This window comes from Haemaphysalis longicornis, unplaced genomic scaffold (assembly GCF_048455015.1).
Source record: "Haemaphysalis longicornis isolate Haplotype H1 unplaced genomic scaffold, Haemaphysalis longicornis Haplotype H1 scaffold_4, whole genome shotgun sequence".
NCBI lineage: Eukaryota > Metazoa > Arthropoda > Arachnida > Ixodida > Ixodidae > Haemaphysalis > Haemaphysalis longicornis.
This window is the reverse complement of record NW_027526361.1, coordinates 131,007,366-131,027,715: the sequence shown is the minus strand read 5'-3', so window position 1 is coordinate 131,027,715 and position 20,350 is coordinate 131,007,366. Positions and strand designations below refer to the sequence as shown.

Sequence of the window (20,350 nt, the reverse complement as noted above, 5' to 3'; positions counted from 1 at the left end):
GCATACCCCCGCGAGGCTATATATAGGTCCGGCCGTAAATAAATGTCATCATCACCACCACCACTTCTTACGGACCCAAAGGATTGACAACCGTTTTGTCTGGTTTCCTTTTGGGGCTATATTGTCCGGGACTATTTTGTCCTACGCCCACAACCATCAGATGACTTAGAAAGTCGCTTGAAAGTGTTTCGCCCTTCGATCGGTCTGGCCGTTCTTTGCCGTCTAGAGGGCGTCACTCAAGCCACATCGCGGCTGTTGGCGAGCGTGTTAGCAAAGCAAAACAGATACTGCAAAATGTCCGCTGCACTCAGCAAGTCACGCACGGCCGCTTTGTGTTGGCGATAACTATATCAAAGCTCTTCTAGGCGCGAAGAAAAGAACGAAATTGTTTACAGGCAGTGTTGCAGGGGGATTTAATGTGCCACCTTTTTCAATGGCGGGCATTGATTGAATAATTATGGGGGTTTAATGCGCTGACGCTTCACAGGCGATGAGGCACGCCGTAGTGGAGGGCTCCGGATTAATTTTGACCGCCCGGGGATCTTTAACGAGCATCCCAATCTCGTACACGCGGGCGTTTCTACTTTTCGCCTCCAACAAAAAAGCGGCCGCCGCGGCCGGGAATCGAACCCGCACCCTTGGGCTCAGCAGCGCAACGCCTTAGCCACTGAGACACCCCAGCGGGTAATGGCGTGCATTGCATGCCAGGAAAATGCCGGTTCATGTCTTCGTTGAGCCCGCTTGCTAGACCTGGTAACCGCCGGGTAGGTTAGGTTCTGTCGTCGGTAATTATGCGCATATCGGAACGGGCGTCTGGCGTGTCATGATGATGATTGGATGTTTATGGCGCAAGGCCAACTACGGCAATGAGCGTCAAAACAGTGGTTATGTATGCAAGACGAAGATCTAAACACTAAAATCACACAACAAGAACGAAAGTAAAATCAGTAAAAGACAATGAGGACGGCTGGTGTAGAAGGCCAGGTTGTGATTGTGCGTGGGATGAAATTAGATCCAAAAATTTACATGTGCTAAATATTTGAAAACACGCTGGACAGAAAACATGGGATCGTCAGAAAGGAAAAGAGCTGTGCGTAATGGGGTGTGTAGTAGTCGGTATGCAGTTGCGGGGAGTGTTTCCGTCATGTTTTGTGAAGTGCTTTGCATTGAATGAGTATGTGAACTACATAGAGCCTCTCCGCACCTGGCACGCAAGGGTCTTGGAGATCCCGTGAGCAGGTAGGAGTGTTTTGCATGGGTGTGACCTATCCGTAATCGAGCCAGGGTAACTTCATTGTGTCTGTTGTGTGTGTCAGTGGTGTATGGTCCCAAGTGTGGTTTTATTACGTATAATTTCTTGTCTGTCTGTTCACTCTAGTGGGTTTGCCAGGTTTTTCGAAGTTGTTTTCTGATGTGTGGCTTCATGTCGGTGTAGGGTACAGTTGTTATGTCAACTGTTGTACTAAGTGCAGCAGCAGCGGCCATTTGGTCTGTGGTCTCGTTCCCTGCTATCCCACAGTGAACTGGCACCCAGCACACGGTCACTTTGAGGCCTAACGTATATAAAGACATAATATGGACTGTGGAATTTTAGTTTGGAGGATATGGTTCACGACAAGAAGTATACCGTAAGCCTCGGCAGTGAAGATACTAGTATACACAATCATGGTTTTACTAATTATTCAAGCTGGGTCCGTGCGCAGCACAGGACACAGTGGTGGCAGTTTTTGAGGCGTCGGTATAGAATCCTGCACACTTGTATTTGTGCTGAAGAGAGAAGTGTTGCAGGATCGCACTTCTTGGCGCTCGGTTTTCGTCGATAGTGTAAACGATAAGTCACATGATATAGGACGAAGATGCCTTGGGGCTATCAAATTAGTAACAGTCATTTTCATGGTATCTAAAAAGGATACTGAGGGTTCTGATGCTTCCTCTCTAGCTCTGTATGAGAAGGGAGAGGAAATAGATCGGCGGTTTAAAAGAAGATGGGATATGGATGTGTCATAAAAGACTGACTTAAAAGGATGGTTAGGCATTGCTGAGATTTTCAAAGCATAAAGAAGGTCAATGTAGTTTCGCTGACGTTCTAGGCTCCACTTGTTACATTCTACGTAGAGGCTTTCAACTGGGCTAGTACGGAAAGCCCCACATGCAAGGCGAAGCCCGAGGTGCAGCACTGAGTCCAGCATTTTCAGGGATGTTTTAGTCGCTGACTTATAGACAACACTGCCATAGTCCAGCCGGGATCCTATCAGAGCATTATACAGACGTTGAATGAGTTCTTTGTCAGCGCCGGAGGATTGGTGTGAGAGTACTTTGAGAATGTTCATTGTTTTTAAGCATTTCTGTTTGAGCTGTTTCAAGAGAGGGATAAATGTGAGTTTACTATCGAATATTAAGCCAAAAAACTTCTGTTCCCCTCTGACAGGAATTACTACACCATTAATACATATATCAGATTCCGCATGAATCCCGCGCTTCCGGGAGAACACAACACAAGTACTTTCAGGGTTTAGTTAAAAACCGTTTGTGCCCGCCCAGCCAGCAAGTTTGTTCACCCTAAGCTGGACTTGCCGTTCACAAATTGAGAAGTTACAAGACTTAAAAGATATTTGAATGTCACCTACATACAGCAATCCCTCGTTATAACGAAGTCAGTGGGACGGCGAAAATTTTCGTTATAAGCGGTATTTTCATATAAGCAACCACACGAGAAAATCGAAGTCAGTTGAGCTTTAATTGCGCCACAACTACGAGGAATCAAAACACAATGTAGTCAGTGAAGCAAAACTTTATTCAAGTGCTATATAGGCTGTGAGCTTTGGCTGTTTCAAGTTCTTGCCGGAAGCAACCCCTGCTCCCCTTTGACCATGAATTGCATGAGGCTGTGACCCGCCGCGGTGGCTCAGTGGCTAAGGCGTTGCGCTGCTGAGCACGAGGTCGCGGGTTCGATTCCCGGCCGCGGCGGCCGCTTTTCTGATGGAGGCGAAAAGCAAAAACGCCCGTGTGTACGAGATTTCGGCGCACGATAAAGATCCCCAGGTGGTCAAAATTAATCCGGAGCCCTCCACTACGGCGCGCCTCATCGCCTGCGTTGCGTCGGCGCGTTAAACCCTACAATCAATCAATCAATCAGCATGAGGCTGTGATCGCCGCCCATGCATTGAACCTTATTTCGCAGCAGGTGTAAGTACTCCCGCGTCTGCACCATAGTTCGCACTTCACGTGGCTATTCGTCCACCGGCTCTTCGTTCTCGTCGGGGCCACCAACAAGTGTCAATTATCTCCACATCCGACGTTTGGGCGACCACGGGAGCCGCAGCCAACGCAAACGTCTCGATTCCTGCTCGATTCAGCCAACGTCTCGATTCAGGCAACGCAAACGTCTCGAAGTCATTTTCTGCCTCTTGGCCAGCAATTTTATGAACAGCCTCGTGCAGATCGCCGCAAGTGCAGTCCCCATTAAGCTGGTCATTGTCAGGGTCGCTGACAAGGGTGCGGGAAATGCCGGCGTGCGCAAAGCAGTTGGCTACCTTCGAAGGTGCAAGTTCTTTCCATAAAATGTTTAGCAAATGTAGCGCACCAAGTAAATCAATGTTGTATCCCTTGCTGGCGTCATACGCTGTGAGCATGCGCCTCAAAAGAGCCTTGCGGTACAGCTCCTCGGTGGTTTCAATGGTGCCCTGATCCATCGGTTGCAGTATATTGCGGTTCTGTTTACAGGGGAAAATTCCACAGCGATCGCCGTGAGGTTGTCAATCTTCCCGTGGCTCGGACAGTTGTCAGTTATGAAAACCACTTGCCTATTCTTTGCGTCGAACCGTCTATCCATAAGATGGTTGTCGGTACACAGCGCAATACTAAAAACAGTTCGGTTTTGCACAAGGGAACTTGCTTGATCACTGGGCAATTTTTTCCCGATGTGTGCAGCCGTGAAGTTTAAAAAACAAGTGTTTTTTCGGCGCCCCCTTGTCGATGACACTGCTAATACTGCGGTTACAGTGTAGGTGTTCGCGCATCGTCAGGTCAACGCCATTGACCAGCGTCTAGGAACAAAATTCAGCGACCCTACCACACACCTCGACTGTTTGTCTTCTTAAGTCGGATGGCGCCAATTGAGCATGACCGGCTCGAAAAATTCGCCGGGAAGAAGAAGAAAAAAACTTTATTTTTGCAAGGATCCCCTAGTCCGCAGCTCCCGGGATAGCCGACAGGGCCTTCTCTGCGCGTTCAATGAGTGTTCTTTGCACTTCCGCGCTAGAGTCGGCCAGCCTTCTTTCCCATGAAGTGGGGGTAGGATTGGGTATGGGGGAAAGGTTAGGGTTCTGTGTGCATGTCCAGAGAGTGTGATAGATGCTAGGGTAGTCCCCGCAGTTAGGACACTTGGGGGTACCCGGTAATCGTTGGAATCGGTGTGTTAGGTGTACAGTAGGTAGCGTGTTAGTCTGAATTTGCCTTAGTACAGCGGATTCCCGACGAGTGAGTGTTTTGTGTGGTGTTGGGTACTTTTGTCTGTTTTGACGGGCTGTCCGTAGCAGATCCCTGGTGTCAACTGGTTCTTGAGGTCCTGGTTGCGCCCTACGTTCACTTGAATGTGGAAGTGCATGCTCAGGCGCCCGGTGGTTCGTCGCTGGGTCGCCGGCGCTCAGCGACACCCACGCTCGCTATTTCGCTCTAAGCGGCTCAAACTCTTCGTCCGCTTCGAGTAAAGCGGCCTAAAATGCATGCGTATGGGTTCGGACCACAAGAAATTTTGAATAAAGCGACATTTCAAGTAAAGCGATTTCGTTATAATGAGGGATTGCTATACATAGAACAGGAAATGGTTGGTGGCAATGCCTTCCGGAGAGAGTTCATCTTAACAATGAATAGTGTACAGCTCAAGACACCACGTTGAGGGACGCCATTTTCCTGCACATATACATTGGAAAGTGCACTGCCAACCCTCACTCGAAAGGTTATTTCCGACATGTAGCTAGCGAGGGTGTTCAGCATGTTGCCGGAAACACCAAATGACTTGAAGTCACTCAAGATGCCGTACCGCCAGGCCATGCCACAGGCCTTTTCCATATCGAAGAAGACTGTTATGCAAAATGGGTTATGGATGAAGGCATCTTTTACATACTATTCCAACACAACCAGTTGATCGTTGGTGGATCTCGCCGCCCTAAAGCCAGCCTGGCAGCTCTCGAGAAGACCATTGTATAAGAAGTACACGAGTCTCCTATTGATCATCTTTTCGAGCAGCTTACACAGGCAGCTTGTCAGGGCGATGGGACGATAACTTGCGGGTGAGGAAGGGTCCTTCCCCTCTTTCAGCAGAAAGGCCACTACGATGGCCTCCCTCCAAGACCCTGGAAGGCGCACTGAAATAAATATTTTGTTGTAGAGGTGAAGGAGTGTTTCAAGTGTGTCTGCGTGTAAGTGTTGTATCATAGTGTATGTAATGTCTGCACCTAGAGCTGAAGTTTTACAAGGTGCGAGCTTCAGCTCATGAAGTGAGAAGAGGAACTCGAGGAAGTTATAAGAGGAACTCGATTTATTATCTCGCAAGGACTTATTCTCACAGGATGTTTTGTGTTTTATGAAACTGTTGGTGTAATAGGCTGAACTGGACACATGTTGGGAGTCAGTGGCGTAGACTTCTTATTTTTCCGGGGGGGGCAGACCTGGAGTGCGCCTCGCAGTGGCAAAGGAAGGGGGGGGGGGAGGAAGTGGTGGGGGGTCCCTATGAGATGACACATCATCCCCCCGCTACAAAGAGGCTACCACTAATCATCATCATCATCATCATAAGGGGCACCTGCAGCAGTGAGGGCCTTTTACATTGTGTCGGCTAACTACGAGGTGTCCCCAAATAAGACGCCCCGCAAATCTATGAACCGTGAACTTCAGCGGTTTGACGCATCCAGTAGAAATTTCTTTGAATACGTGTTTTACTGGTCACATTTATTCAAAAATATTGCATGACTGAACCATCAGCACAAAAAAACGAGTCGATTTGTTTTTCTTTTAATGGGCAGTTCGAGGGTAAAAAGAAAGGGACACGAGAAAGGGACACGACAGGGGGGCTACGCGCTGCTGTTCCTTTCCTTTAAGAGCCCCCAAACGGGTCTGACTTTGACCACTCATTTTTGTGTCCGTGTGTGTGTTGTGCCAAAGCGCCCGACACAAATTCGCTGCACCTGGCGACGTGCCGATGGCGGGGTTGATTCGCGCCTAGGTCAAACCGCTCGCGTCAGACGTGCCGCGACTTAGAGGGAAAGCGCCGTCGAGTCTGCTCTCCCTTTCCCATCGCGACGGCTGGACCAAATCATGTCTGGGATGAACTAATCCCCGCAGACACGCAGCAAGTAGCGCCTGGAGACGTCGCCGCAGAGTCGCCTTCCCTTTCCCGGTCCTGGCGGCTCGGCTGACGCAATCGCTTCGCCTCCATTCGCCAGATTCATAATGCGGCCAGTGATAGCTCCGACTGGAGGCATTGGAACTGCACGCGGCTGCAACGGAACCCTGGGAGGGACCATACTGGGGGTATAAAACCAGCCCGGAAGCAGCGGTCGTGCGGCGGCATCTCATCAAAGGCCCTGAGTTGAGAAGTGCTATCGCGCTTGTCTTAGCCATGTAACGTTCTTGCTACCTTTGCATATATAGTATATAAATGCTGCTTCAAATAACCGTCAGTTCGGCTACTTCGTCGCTATGGGCTGCGCCGCGTCGATAGCGGACTGGGCAGGGCAACGTCGCAACAGTAGTGACTGAGGTGGGATGGCCCAGTCCCAACAGTGTATGTGTTTTGGAGGCTTGGAGCGGGTATCGCTCACAGTCGACGGCCGCAGTGCACCCAGTTGCTGCCGGTGCTTGGCAGCCGTTACAGCACTGCCCAACTGCTCTGGCGTGCTTTGTGACCTCGAAAACAAAGTTTGCAGACAGGCTTTTCGGAGGCGTGATAGCTTGCACTGACGTCACTGTATTCCCGTGTTGGTGCGTTGGTTGCACAGTGGAAATCTACAGCTCTTGGTTCGAGAAGCGCTGATGAAGCTGAGAGCTATCGATAAAAAAATGCGGCGGCGTCGTTATGGGCAAGCAACATGTTTTACGAGACGTTCCAAGACGCGAGCTAAAGGTAAAAACCCAACGTCTGGCGTTGGCGTTCATCATATAAAACGGCCCTTTCATGAGGCCTTCAACAGTGCGAGCTTAAACTCGGCACAAGTTGCTAGCGAGGAGTGGTCGCCCCGCCAGTAAACAGCAGATGAAAGTAGGGGAAGAACAACCACCGAAATTCACCGTCGTCGTCAGCCTCATCATTACACCGTGGCATAAATGAGAAGCGGCGCATCGGGTTGCCATTCGAGAGCAAAACGCTCCTCCAGCAGCAAGATGCCAGCGCTGTTCGACAAAATATGCAAGGCGATACAAGGCGTCACACGCGTTCGACTGGACATTATGATGTCCGATTAACAACCCACAACCTGCACGGTGGGGCTATATGCGCACTTGTAAATGGACAGCACGAGGACATAGTCCTACCAAACCTGAGCAAAAAATTCCCCGCATTTCCCCGAGGGAAAGAATGTGAAAGTGCGAATGCACGAGTTGAATTTGCGCGGTTCGGTAATGTTCGCGAAAGAGAGATCACACACACACACACAACTACAAAGAAAGAAAGATGCATTTATTCACAGACACCTATTTGTGTTGTCGTTGTACTTGATTGCTAGAGCGGATCTCAGCTTTGAAATTTTTGTCAGTACTCCTTTAGGCGGGTGCATTAGCCCTTCTCACGCCCGATTCCTGGCCAATCCCCCACGTGGGTATGTGCCTTGTCAGCGGCCAGGCAGCGCGCGCCCATCTTTGAAATTTCGTGTCAGTACTCCTTTAAGCGGGTGCATTAGCCCTTCTCACGCCCGATTCCTGGCCAATCCCCCACGTGGGTATGTGCCATGTCAGCGGCCAGGCAGCGCGCGCCCATCTCCCCTCGTTGCTAAGGAAGACGAGGAGCGCGCGCACCCGCAGCTGTTGCTATGCGGACTACGGCGGCGGACGATTCAGGCTCGCTTAAGAAGTGCATTCGCACTTAAAAGTTTCAAAACGGGAGCCTAATAAAACCATGTGGTTGACGTAAACCATGCAGTCAATTTGACGCGAATCACGTAAACTAACTGCGGCTATTTAAATGAGCGGTTCCGCTCACGAAATGACTCCAGAGCATGACATGCATCTATGGAAACTGCTTTAAGACCGGAAAAGAGCGACTTCGGTGCGCGTAGTGCATGCATTGTGAGCAGCCCCCACCGGAATGCCCCTAAAACAATTTGAATGAAGCAAGCGGAACGAAGCAGCTACGCGTTCCCAGGCCGCGCATTTGTAAATAAAAATAACTGCTCCAATCAACAGGTGCCGTAGAAACAGAGCAACTGTGGCCGCGCTTCTCACCGGGACCTAACCCCCTCGTTTTTCTCTTTTCACCGCGACCCCTTGGCGAGCGACCGGTTGCCTGATTTTACAATCCTTGAGAGTTAAGCAGCACAGCGCCACCGCTAAATGTCTGAAACTCGTACACGTGCGTCCAGACTTGGGTTTGTGATAGAACTTGTTTGCACTGCTGTACTCACGAGTGCATGTACTCACGAGTGCAAGCATGAGTTCTGTACTCACTTGTGGACTTACCCCCGTACTCAATCGTCATCATACTCACTTTTTTAATCTGGGTGTGTACTCACTCATCATCGTGCTCACTCGTGAGTTTGAGTACAAATGAGTACAAATGAGTGTACTCACGAGTGAGTGCGCCGACCTTTGCTCCCGACAAACTGTCGCTTTGCTGGCGTGCTGCTGAAGCCAAGCTATGGTGGCTCGAAGGGCCACCCTTCTAGCCACCATAGCCAAGCGCAGCGCTACATTGTGGTCAACAATCCACACACTGAGCACGTCTAACTCACCGTGAAGAAAAGCGACACGGCCCTGCGTTTCCCCCTGCCCATCGGGAGGACGGAACTGTCTTTCAAGATCCCAACCCCTATTGTAAACAATAGTTGGCAGACAGGACGCCCAACAGTCCGATGTCGACGGGCGCAGAGCCGAGCCAAGCCCTTAAAAAAAAAAAAACCCTCAGCCGGGGCCGGAGGGGGCTCTGCCCCCCCGTAAAGCCGTCCGGGGGGGGCACGAGCCCCACTGCCCCCCCGTAGTTGGCGCTTCTGTTGGGAGTGTTGTGCAAGTGTTAGCCGCGGTCTTCTAGTGTCACCTGTTGTACTAACCAGGGGTAAGCTGTGTGTTCGTTGTCCTTTGAGTTTTCGTGTACGTGTCCACACTTTGTGAGTATCTGTGTATGAGTTAATGGACGTGAGGAAGGTGCGCCAAATGTCCCTTTTTGCCTCACGGCGCACATGTTTCCCGAGCGCTTTTGGCCATTTGAAAGATACAAGGTTGTTGGACGTGGTGTACCGGCAAAGGACACCCCGCGACTTGTTCTGGGCCTCTCGTACTCGCCTGCAGTCCTCATTCCACCAGGGTTGCAAGGGTTGCAAGGGGCACCGGGGGTCTGTGGAGGCCGGAGGACTTGTCGGCGGCGTCCAGGATGTGCGCCGTGAGCAGTCGGGTCGCGTCTTCTACGTGTAGGTGTTCTATGGATGTGTAGTGTAGTTTAGATGTTTCTGTGAATGTACTCCAGTTTGCTCTTCCCTCATTGAACCTTTTATGAGAGGGGGACGTGTTTGTACCTTTGCCTATGTATGTCAATTTGGTGGGGAAGTGGTCACTACTAAACAGGTTTGTGTCCACATGCCACTCAAGAAATGGGAAAAGAACTGCAGAGCCAAGAGCCAAGTCAAGATGTGAATAACTGTTTTGTCCTATGTTATAATAAGTACCTTGGTTTTTGTTAAAAAGGCATGCTCCCGATGATGTTAGAAATTTCTCAATTAGGCGACCTCGGGCATCTGTGCGGGAAGAGCCCCAGAGTGAATTATGTGCATTTAGGTCGCCTAAGACTATGTACAGTTCAGGTTATTGATCTATCAGGGCTTCAAAATCAGTGCTCGATAGTTGGTAATCAGGAAGGATGTAGAGGGAGCATACCGTTATTAACCTATTATAAATTATTCGAATCGCGACAGCTTCCAGCATGGTGTTTAGGGGGATGGTGTGGCATGCTAAGGATATTCAGACCACTATGGCCACACCACCTGGATAAAAAATTGCAACTGTGCCTGTCTTTTCGAAATACCATGTAGCTATTACAGAAGTTAGTATGTTTACTATTTAAGTACGTTTTCTGAAGACACATAACACTGATGTGAATGAAGTATCTCGTACACATCATCTAGGTTGTTGATAAGGCCCCCACAGTTCCATTTTATGATGTTTTCTGTTCCCATTATTTACATTTAAGAGTGCGTGCGTGCGTGCGTGCGTGCATGCGCGCGCGACTGAGTGAGTGAGTGAGTGAGTGAGTGAGTGAGTGAGTGAGTGAGTGAGTGAGTGAGTGAGTGTGTTCACGTGTTGTCTTTCGGAGCTGTTATTCTGGGATTGGGTTTTTTGGGCCCTTCTGTTGGCTTGGACGTCGGAGGCCGCTCCTTGCGCTGCGTTCCAAGCAGGAACGGCGCGACAACGGGAGCCAGGCGCGGGAGGGGCATCGATCCTGACGGAGACCGTTGCCACCACAGCCGCGCTGCTGCCTCAGCAAGCGGTGTGGTGACAGGGTGAGCTGCCTGAGGCACCCCAGTGGGGAAGGGGGAAGGGGGGGGGGGGGCCATCCCCCGGCCGGCGAGCTGCGTCGGCATACTTCCCCAGAGGGAAAGAGACGAACCTCTTTCGCGCCTCTGAAAAGATGTTTTCAGTGACTTTCACATTCATTATTTTCTTCTCTTGCTGAAACTTCTCGCATTTCCTGGAGTAGGCCGCATGTGGGCCCCTGCAGTTTGCACATGTAGAGTCACAGTTGTCGGTAGGGTGGTCCTGCGCGACGCATTTCGCACAGGTTGTTTTGCAGCGGCAAGAGGTTGCACTGCGCCCGAACCACTGACACTTGAAGCAGCCGCGCAGGTTCGGAATGTACGGGCGAATGGGACATCGGATGAAGCCTGCATTTATATATTGTCTAAGTGCCGAGCGGTCAAAGGTGCAGGATAATGTGTTTGGTGGGGATTATCTTGTCATCCCTGCACATCGTGATGCGTCGCAAGTCTGTGACGCCCTGATCCTTTAAAACTTCGAGGAGGTCGGCATGTTTCGGTAAGATCTGTTTCAGAAATCACACCCTGGGAGCTGTTCAGGCTCCGGTGGGGTGTGACCCTGATGTCCAGATCAAGATGCAAGTTTGGGCGAGAAGGGTGCGGCTTGTGTTTCGGTATTGAGTTCTACTAGAATTTCTATCGTCCCGAGCTTTTTAGCTTGATACTTTCCACCTATTGTGCTTTGCAGAAATTTCGATACCAGGAATACAGACAGCGAAGCGACAGGTCTTGCTGGGTCAGCTGACTCGAAAGCGAGAATACTTGTTCACGGTTGTCGAAAAGACAGTTGTTGAAAGAGGTGGAAATAAAACTTCGGTACAGTCCCTTTTAAGGGGCCGATCATGTTTGGGGGGGGGGGGGGGGGGGGTGTTTAGACAATACCATACAGCATAGTATAAAAGCAGGAAACGGGGGTACTTCCTTCGTCAGCCTTACCCTGGTAGCTGTAGAGGTCTCGGAGCTCCCTTCCTGGTAAACGGACAGGGGCCCATCCGCCGCAGCTTGACCTGGGCTCCGACGGCCACCGTTTAATTGTAGTTTCTGCCCTTCACTTTGAAACTCCTAGCCACGGTAGATTACAGCGCGAGTATGGCCGGGCTCGGGGTCCTCGGTGTCACCAATACCGTCCCCATGCAAGATTACTCAAGGCCCCGTGCGTGGGCGTAGGGCGACAACTATACAAACAGAACTGGCAACGGCGAAGCAAAGCCTGTAGCTAATGCAAAATACTGCGGCGTGAAAAGTGGAAAAAAACTATCGGAATGCCTGGCAATACTTGTCAAACATTTCTGAACTGCTGATTTGTATTTATGTCTTTCTTAGCTTTCGTTCCTTATTTTTCCGCGAATAACATCTACAATCTATTTGTCAATCGTGTTTTCTTTTTCAAATTTCTTACAGCGGCAACTATCTCCTGTACCGTACAACAACAGCGGCGGGTTTTTCGCAAAATGGGGCACCCAAGGCTTTCGCCGTAAGACAACAGCACGTATATACGCTGCCATACACCGGATGTTGAAAGAGGTGTTTGGTTGCATTATAACCTTCAAGCTCGGCGGCTGCGTTACGTACGTTACAGCCCTCGTCCGCTCTTTTCAATGGGAGGCGTGCTTGCTGCAGCGGTGGCACGTGTTTGCTCACGTGACCCCCCGCTGAAACTTCCCCGCGAGTTTCTCTTTGCCCTAACGAAATCGGGCGATCCAAGGAAGACGCCCAATCAAGAGGTGTGGCGGGCGCAGTTTCAAATTCAACCTCGGTCGTAAAATCGCAACTCAACGTACGTCCTAATATTGCGAGTGTGCAAAAACTATCCACTATAGTAGATCGTATATTCCCCCTTCCTAGTGGCCCTGCCATTTTTTTTCTTGTGACAGCACCTGGTTCAAGTAAAAGAAATTGGAAACCTAGCATCACCTGGTTCCGTCTGGAAGTTAGAGACAGCAATAACGACACCAGCTGCGTTGGTCACGTGCCAGAGAATGCAACGCACGTGCACTAAATAATATTGCAGCAAGTACCCACTCGAAATATTTGTACGGTTTTTTCTTCTCTCACATGTATACGTACTCAATAATCGCAGGATGGCGCAATAGCCAGGTGATCGCAGTGTACATAATTACGTACACCACATGCTATTCGTGGCAGCTTAGGTTTCAACGAAACCAGCACTGGAGCGGCCTCGCTACATCACTGTATTGGTCGGGGGCGCCGGCGCCGCAGATGTCATTCCGGCACGCTGCCGGTGTGCGGCGCAGCCAGGAGCCACATATGACGCTGGAGGCAGCCGTGAAGCGGAACTTCAGCTCATTACCGCTGGCCAGAATGAAACTCTTGGCAAAGGCACATGCAGGGGCATGTTACAAAGTGTGCGAAAATTGTGCGACGAATCTTCACCCACAGCGATAGAAGCGTCTATCAAATATCCGCCGAGGCCGTAAGCCTCAGCTTCTCCAGGCGGCCACTTTGAATGCTTTGAAACCACCGCCATAGGCACGTCCCTCGAGTCTCCGAAAAGCCGGTCATGCTCCCTATGGCATAAGTCAGGCCCTGCCCATATGCTACGTATCCGGAGTGGCGTGCTCCTCCCGCAGTGTTACGTCGTGTGCTTTGCGATTAGGGCTTTCCTCCTCTTCCTTCCTACCTCCGGCAGCAAACTCACTTAAAATGCAGAGCGCGCGCCCAGCGTATTTCAGCCTGTGCACGTTTAAAGATCATTGATGGCTAATGAAAGTCGAATAGCTAGCATTGGACCGTTTCACGGTAAAACACTTGCGCTTCCTCACTCCACCAGTTGTGCATAGATGTGAAGGGATCGGTACGCTAGCCTGGTCTGTGCAAGCTGGCTTTCCCACATTACGTGTTGTGCAGTGAAGCACGGCCATTTACAGAGGGAGAATGGTTACTCCCCTCCACAGCGCCGCCTCTCCCCCGAGTTGTGTATTCCCTTGCCATGCGCGACATCTTCGCCTACCCCCCCTGATATTGCGCAATGCTGCGCGCTCTTTGGCGGCCACCACTGCGGTGCACTAGAGATGCAACTGTCTCTACCCACCAATAGCAAATATCTGGACTGTAGCATCTCTCTTTGGTAGCCTGTCTTTCATGATACGCAGTGGACAGAGTGCCATTCGATGACACCGCACTTGGCTAGAGTGCCGTTCAACGACATTCGAACTTTTAATGCTGGGCCGACACAGGCCAGAGCATGTGCTGGTGTGATAATGTGGTTCCGTCTTGGCCCCCTGTTGGTAAGGGCGGTAGTTCGAGTAGAGCTCTTGCCTCGTTTTATTAACCTTCATGGCTGAAGCTCGTTTTTAGTTTTAAATGATTTTTTTTTTTGTTATGCTACGCTATGTTAATGGAGGGTGACGTAGTGCCAGATATGGCGTTTTTTTGTTTTTTCAGCAAAACGTCGGCCGGCGTCGCTGGAAGAGAGCTTATAGTGCCATTGGACAGCACTCTAGATATTGCAGCTTCTTGATATTGCATACATCGCAGCACACGGTTGACCATACGGCTTTTAGCTTGTTCCAGCGAGTCTGATTACAGTGCCTTAAAAAAATGGCGCATCAATTTTGATGGCTGGAAATTAGTCGAGATGCTTGCAGCCACACAAGCCAAAGCCCATGCAGTTCAGCTGGAGAAATTGGGAAAATGTGAAAGATTACATTGTGGAAAGCAGAGTTGAAAAGTACTAGCCTGAGCAGTTGAACACAATGACAAGCACTAGTTCTTGGAAGTGCATATAAAAGTAGTTTATTTCCACAACATGAAAGCGCTGAAATGGCCACTATGTACACAGTACACTGTATAAAATAACTTAGCCCATGCACACCGGCACACTCAGTTGCATAAAATTCAGTTCAAAACTTGTATAAAATGCAGTTTAAAAGCTGTATCGAACATGGAAGTACTTGAAGTGGTGTTCTTACACAAGGCATTATAAAACAATATTTACACCATGGCACCGTACATTTTTATTAAAAAGTATAGACGGCTCATACGATTGGCATTTGTGACGAAAGCATTTCAATGCTTGCCCGCTGCTGTACCATAGCTTGCAGGCTGAAGCTGCCTCCATTGTTTAAAATAGAACACAAGCAAGCATGACAGCAAACTGTTTAAGGGGGGACACTGGTCTTGAGGACATTTTTGTTATTCGTTAACTCATGTCCTTGAGATTTACAAATGAAGTGTATTTCAACATCCTGAGCACAAATATGCAGTCAGTTTTCGTCTATGTGGTGTAAGCTCAGACCTCTGCAACATGTTATGCCATTCTGTTTCGGGTAATTATTTCAATATGTACCTATGAGATACCCGGGTATTTCATAACCCTTTGTGCTTTAGAAGGGCTAGGGCCACAGCAGTAATTTTTGTATTATTCCTGCAATTGCTGTAAACTTATTAAGTGGCAGATCATCAATTACCAATGTTATCTTAAAACAAACTGCATATAAAATTGTGCTAGCAAAAAGGTATTCTAAATTTCTGGGGTTTCATTGCACTATTCACTTCATAAGCTTTCAAACGCAGTAAAAATGGTACAAATCTGACCAGTACATCCCGAGATATTGTACGCAACGGTTGACCTTGTGGGAAAAAAAATTGGTCCTGACAAAACAAGGCACAGAGTTTGGAAACAGGCGAAAATGATCATTTAGGCAACTTCAAAGGGCGACAGCTCTGTAAATACTTATGGCTTAGCCATAAAATTTTGCAGGTATTTTCTCTGGGGCCTGCAGACTGCTAATGAAATTAATACAAAAGATTGAATTTTCAGCAAATTTTCAGTCGTCAAGACCAGTGTCCTGAAATGCTGGCGACGAAATGCAGATGAAATGGCAGTTCCAAGCTTCGTCCAGCTGTGGATTGTGAGTTTGTATTTTATTTTCCGCATAAACAGTCACACTTCTGTGTCTCATCTATGCAGAGAAAAAAAATTGCTGACAAGACTTGTGGGAATTCAAGTGTGTTACGATCCCAGTGCTGACTGCACCAGCCCTGGGAAACACGCAACGTGCGCCACATTTCCGCCACATCGGCAATCACTAGCACATGTGTAGCTAGTGTATGTGATTACAGTACTTAGCCCTTCGAACATCACACAACATTACTTGGAAATACATTGGAAATACATTACTCGGAAAATACTCAGAAATACGGGACAAAAGGAGCTCTTATGGTACACATACACACACCCACAGATATTATATCTATACATGTATTTACACACACACACACACACACACACACACACACACACACACACAGATGTACGTAAATATAGTGTGGAAAGGGTTTTAAGCCACACCCCCTCACACACACTAAATCTTGGATTGGTGGCTCAACACAGCCCCATTTCAGGATTTTTTTTTTCCAGAGAGAAAGTTTGTGATCATTGAAGCAATTTTGATTTTCTGGGAATTCATGTTTTGCAACAACTCTTACAGTTTCACGGTAGTATGTCAAAGCAAAACAAAAAGCAATAACTGGCTGCTCTCTGAATTCACCAGAAGAGGGTGGGAAGGAAAGCATTGGCAAGCCAGGCTGCCTCAGCTGTAGGCAACTAGCTCCTGCAACAACATCAGGTGCAGATACTGTCCTGCATGTGGCTACGATGTGCAGGTTGGTATTTAGAAACCAACCCATTTCCTCGATTGGCACCAGAGTGCCTGCCCAGCTATGGATCACCTTTACAATGATGCGCTTCGCAGGAAACAGCAGCAGCACAGGCAGTGGATCTCGCTGCCAGTGGCACTTAGCAAAGAGCATGCACCGAAGCCACACAAAACCAATTCCTCATTTGGGTGTGTGTGTGAGAGAGAGAGCTCCAAAACAGGCAAGGTAGGAAGTCCTATCACATAGTCCACCATTACCAAGAGCAAGAAAGTGGGTTAACAATATGTTGCCTCTAGAAAACAAATCCCAAAAAGCCGACCACAACAGGGGAGGTGCACAGGATGAGCGCTTCCCTTGTTCTCTGTTTTTGGTATTGTTTTTAAGGTGCCTGCACACCAACTAGCCAACAGGCCGTTACTACTGTGAGAGTATGTTCTCACATGTAGGTGACAATATAAAATATAGCGTACTATGTGCGTATATAAAAGGCAATGTGGCTCATCGTGGAGTAGAAACAGAGGCACAAAACTGGCCTCTTCTCCGAATTGTTCGAAGGCTCAAATGAACCGCGTCATGTAGTAAAAAAAGACAAGAGACGAGGTACGGCGGACACACACACGCACAGAAATGTAATGCAGGTGTAAACACTACCAGACAACACTTGTTAATGGGACACACCACCGGTAGGGCGCACAGACACCGCCTTGTCTTCCACATCAATTGCCCTGGCATGCACAAGTTGGAAAGGATGAACGGGAGGCCGGTCTCTTCCCAGGACAGGGCTGCTCACTCTAACTCGGGCAGGCTGAGCCTTGTGGAGAAAGTCCTGCAGAACAGAACGGCACATGGGCTGAAACCACGAGTTCCTAGTGGGCTCCAGCACACTCGATCGATGCAGAGACCCGAGCCCTTCTCTCCTGAATACTTTGCAAGCTCCTTGGAATGGTTTCCATGGAATGATTTGGGAAGAGAACTGCCGCTCGCCGCATTTTCGCACATCTCTTTTTATTTACAATGCACGCACATGCATTTACAATACACATGCACACCCATGCATTCGCACATCTACACAACACGTGCATTACATGCACAAGCACACACACACTTTTCCACATTAACAGCACATGAAATCCAGTCCACAACCCTGGGACTCTTTGCCGCATCTAGGGTTGCCGCCTTTCCCTTTGGGGTGGGGGGCGTGGTTTATACAAGGTTGAATTTTTGTTGACAAAACATCCAATTCTAATTATTGTAGCGTTTTCCTAGGCAGAAATCAACATCACATGTGGATTGTGGTTGTTGCTCTGAACATGCTGCACTGAAAAGTACCCGAACATGCCTTGTCCATTAAAACCCCTGTCCTTCCCTTGGTCCCCAAGAGTGCTCGCCCGCACATTTTTTCTGCTCGCATCTTTTTGTGCAGCTGTCGACACATGTTTATTGTTGTATATTAGGGTTTGGAGAATACTTGAATATCCAAATACGAATCAAATAGTGCCTCCACGAATAATTCGATTCGCGAATCGAATATCTACTATTTGATTTTTCGAATACAGTGGAATCTTGTTGATACAATTCGGCATAATACGTTTTTCTTTTTATTCCTGGCCAACGTCCCTTAGAAATAATACATCTTTGTGCGTTTAGTACGATCACATTTTTGCCGAAAATTGGACCATACGATTGCGAAGGTGGATCTTGACCGACATTTCCAGAAATCTTACATTTACTCTTCGCTATACTAGTTCAAACCGCTTTCAAACAAGGCACAATCTGTACGAGGAGGAGCCGCTGAGGCCGTGGCAGTGCTGGTTTTGCGGCGAAAACATCGCTACCAGGCCTGGCCGCTCCGCCCAATGATGATGATACGCCAGGCGATACACTGCGCCATCTTGCGAAACGTATCCTAATCGCACCGGAAGACGTCCTGCTTACATGCTTTGAGGAAGTTAGAGTGGCAGGAGTCAATGTTGAAGGGTCAGTTCTACGCAAAAAAGTTTACATATTTGCGCTCTTCGTGCATACTGAAGACTTCCTAGCATCCGGGGCTGGATTCACCGATACAAGGCACGGCACGAATTGTCCTACCAAACAGCGCCCGGCGAAGCTATAAATACCGCTATGTTCCTTTTTACGGTGCAGAACAATGTAGTCCTGAACGTTGAAAAGAAGAATGTGCTGCTCAAATTGACCAGAAACCTCAACGTTGCTCAATAAAACTGAGTGGGTGACGGAGAGTATGCATTTTTTCCTCCAGTTTTTAGCCTGTTTGGATTTCGCATAATACGTTTTATTTTCCGGTTCCCGTGAAAAACGTATCAACGAGACTTCACTGCAGTCGAGTGGATTTTCCTAATGTGTCCGGCTCTGCAAAGGCAAGAGATATTGGCCCACGCAAACGCACTGCTGGAGCACCGTCGGCTCGGCAAGTTTCCTCTAAATCGCGCTTTCGACGAGTGTGCCTTGCCGAGGCCGTAAATTTCATCCCTGTGCACGAAATAAATTGCGATTGCGGCGATAAGATTTTTACTTTGTGCTGCCGCCATCGACTCTGGCCACCATTTTGAATACTGCTACCAGATGTTTACATGTGTTAGGCAGCTTCCAGTGAAGCCATCGCCGCCGCTTTTGTTATTTTCGACGGCGCCTCCGTTTTCGGGCTTTTTGAAAATGAAGTTGGTGTATGTCTGCTGCATTTTTTTTTTTTGCTCTTTTAGACCACACGGGAAAGCGCAGGCTCATGTGTGGCGACTGTAGCAACTATAGTGCGAGCTTTCCTTCCGCAATGTGTCGTTCACGAATCACGCTTCACGCTCTTGATGTGCTAGCTTCCGAACTAGTGCCTCGTTGTGGTCCATGATTGTGGTTGGGTCGTGTTTTCATGTAATACTTTTTCCTGCCTGCAAAGTGCTCACTTCACAGTTATGAGGCGCTGTCTAGTCGTTGCCTATTACTGCAGTACAGCAACTCTAGTGCAAGCTTTTTTTTTTTTTTTTTTTTTTTTTTTTTTCCCAAACCCTTTATTGTGCCCGCTCCAGATTCCTGAAGTATCGCCTCACAGTGGTTCTGCAGCTGGACTGCTGCGAATGAAAGTTGAAACGTGCTTTTTGGGTTGAAGAAGAACGTCACGGATCCCGAACATGTGAAGTAGCTTCTGTTTTGGTACAAAAACCCTCGAAAAATCTCCACCTCTAAAAAAAATTGATATTCGATCGATATTCAGCTTTTTTTTCCGAACTCGATATAAAATTCTATTCAAGAGTTACTATTTGGTATTCTCACCCCCCTATTGTATATGCTAAACTGATGATTATAATGCACACACACACACACAAACACAAAATCTCGGCCCGATGGCCAAAAAACCCGCCAATGACGACCGGTTTTAAGGACGGACCGGCAACCAGCCCACTGTGAAAAACCAGTCGGGCCGGTCAAAAATTGGGCAGGTGGCAACCCTACCTGCATCATGACTTTTGCAGCGAGTGCTTATCACGGGGCGACAAAAATGATTGACTAGAGTGCTTATCACGGGGCGACAAAAATGATTCTGACTAACAGGGTATATGTGGGTTATTGAAAACCTTGAAAACCCTTGAATCTAAAAAACCTGTTTTCAAGCCCTTGAAACCTCCTAAGGTTCTTGCACACACTTGAAAATTCTGGAATTTCCTGAATTTGTTTTACTAAGCATAAAGGCAACATGAGGCTACGTATGGACTGAGTGAGTTTGTTTGGTTGACCTTCTGGGCGAATAAAAGTTGGCATTCTGTAACACACTGACACTGCTAATCCAAGTATGAGCAATTGTCGAAGAAGGGACTATTGCTGGAGCCACTGTTTCGACTCCACTAATGTTCTCATGTTCAGACGATTTCTCATCATTTCAAGCCTCCATCCTCCCCTAAACATCCTTCTTATACAGACTTCTAACAAACAACATGATCCTTAAAAATCCGCAGACATAGCCTTGAAAAGCCTCTGAAAATCTACGA

General features: G+C 48.5%; 1 protein-coding gene across 4 annotated transcripts in view; it reads right to left on the bottom strand.

Moving 5' to 3' along the window:
* Positions 1–14,471: 14,471 nt before the first annotated feature.
* LOC144179376 (uncharacterized) overlaps positions 14,472–20,350 on the bottom strand; it is a 117,649-nt gene continuing 111,770 nt past the window's right edge. For all 4 annotated transcript variants that reach the window (XM_077707711.1, XM_077707709.1, XM_077707710.1 and 1 more), the window contains one exon: positions 14,472–17,181. In XM_077707711.1, the coding sequence (XP_077563837.1) occupies positions 17,142–17,181 (40 nt within the window). In that variant the 3' untranslated portion in view covers positions 14,472–17,141. The remainder of the gene's footprint in view (positions 17,182–20,350) is intronic.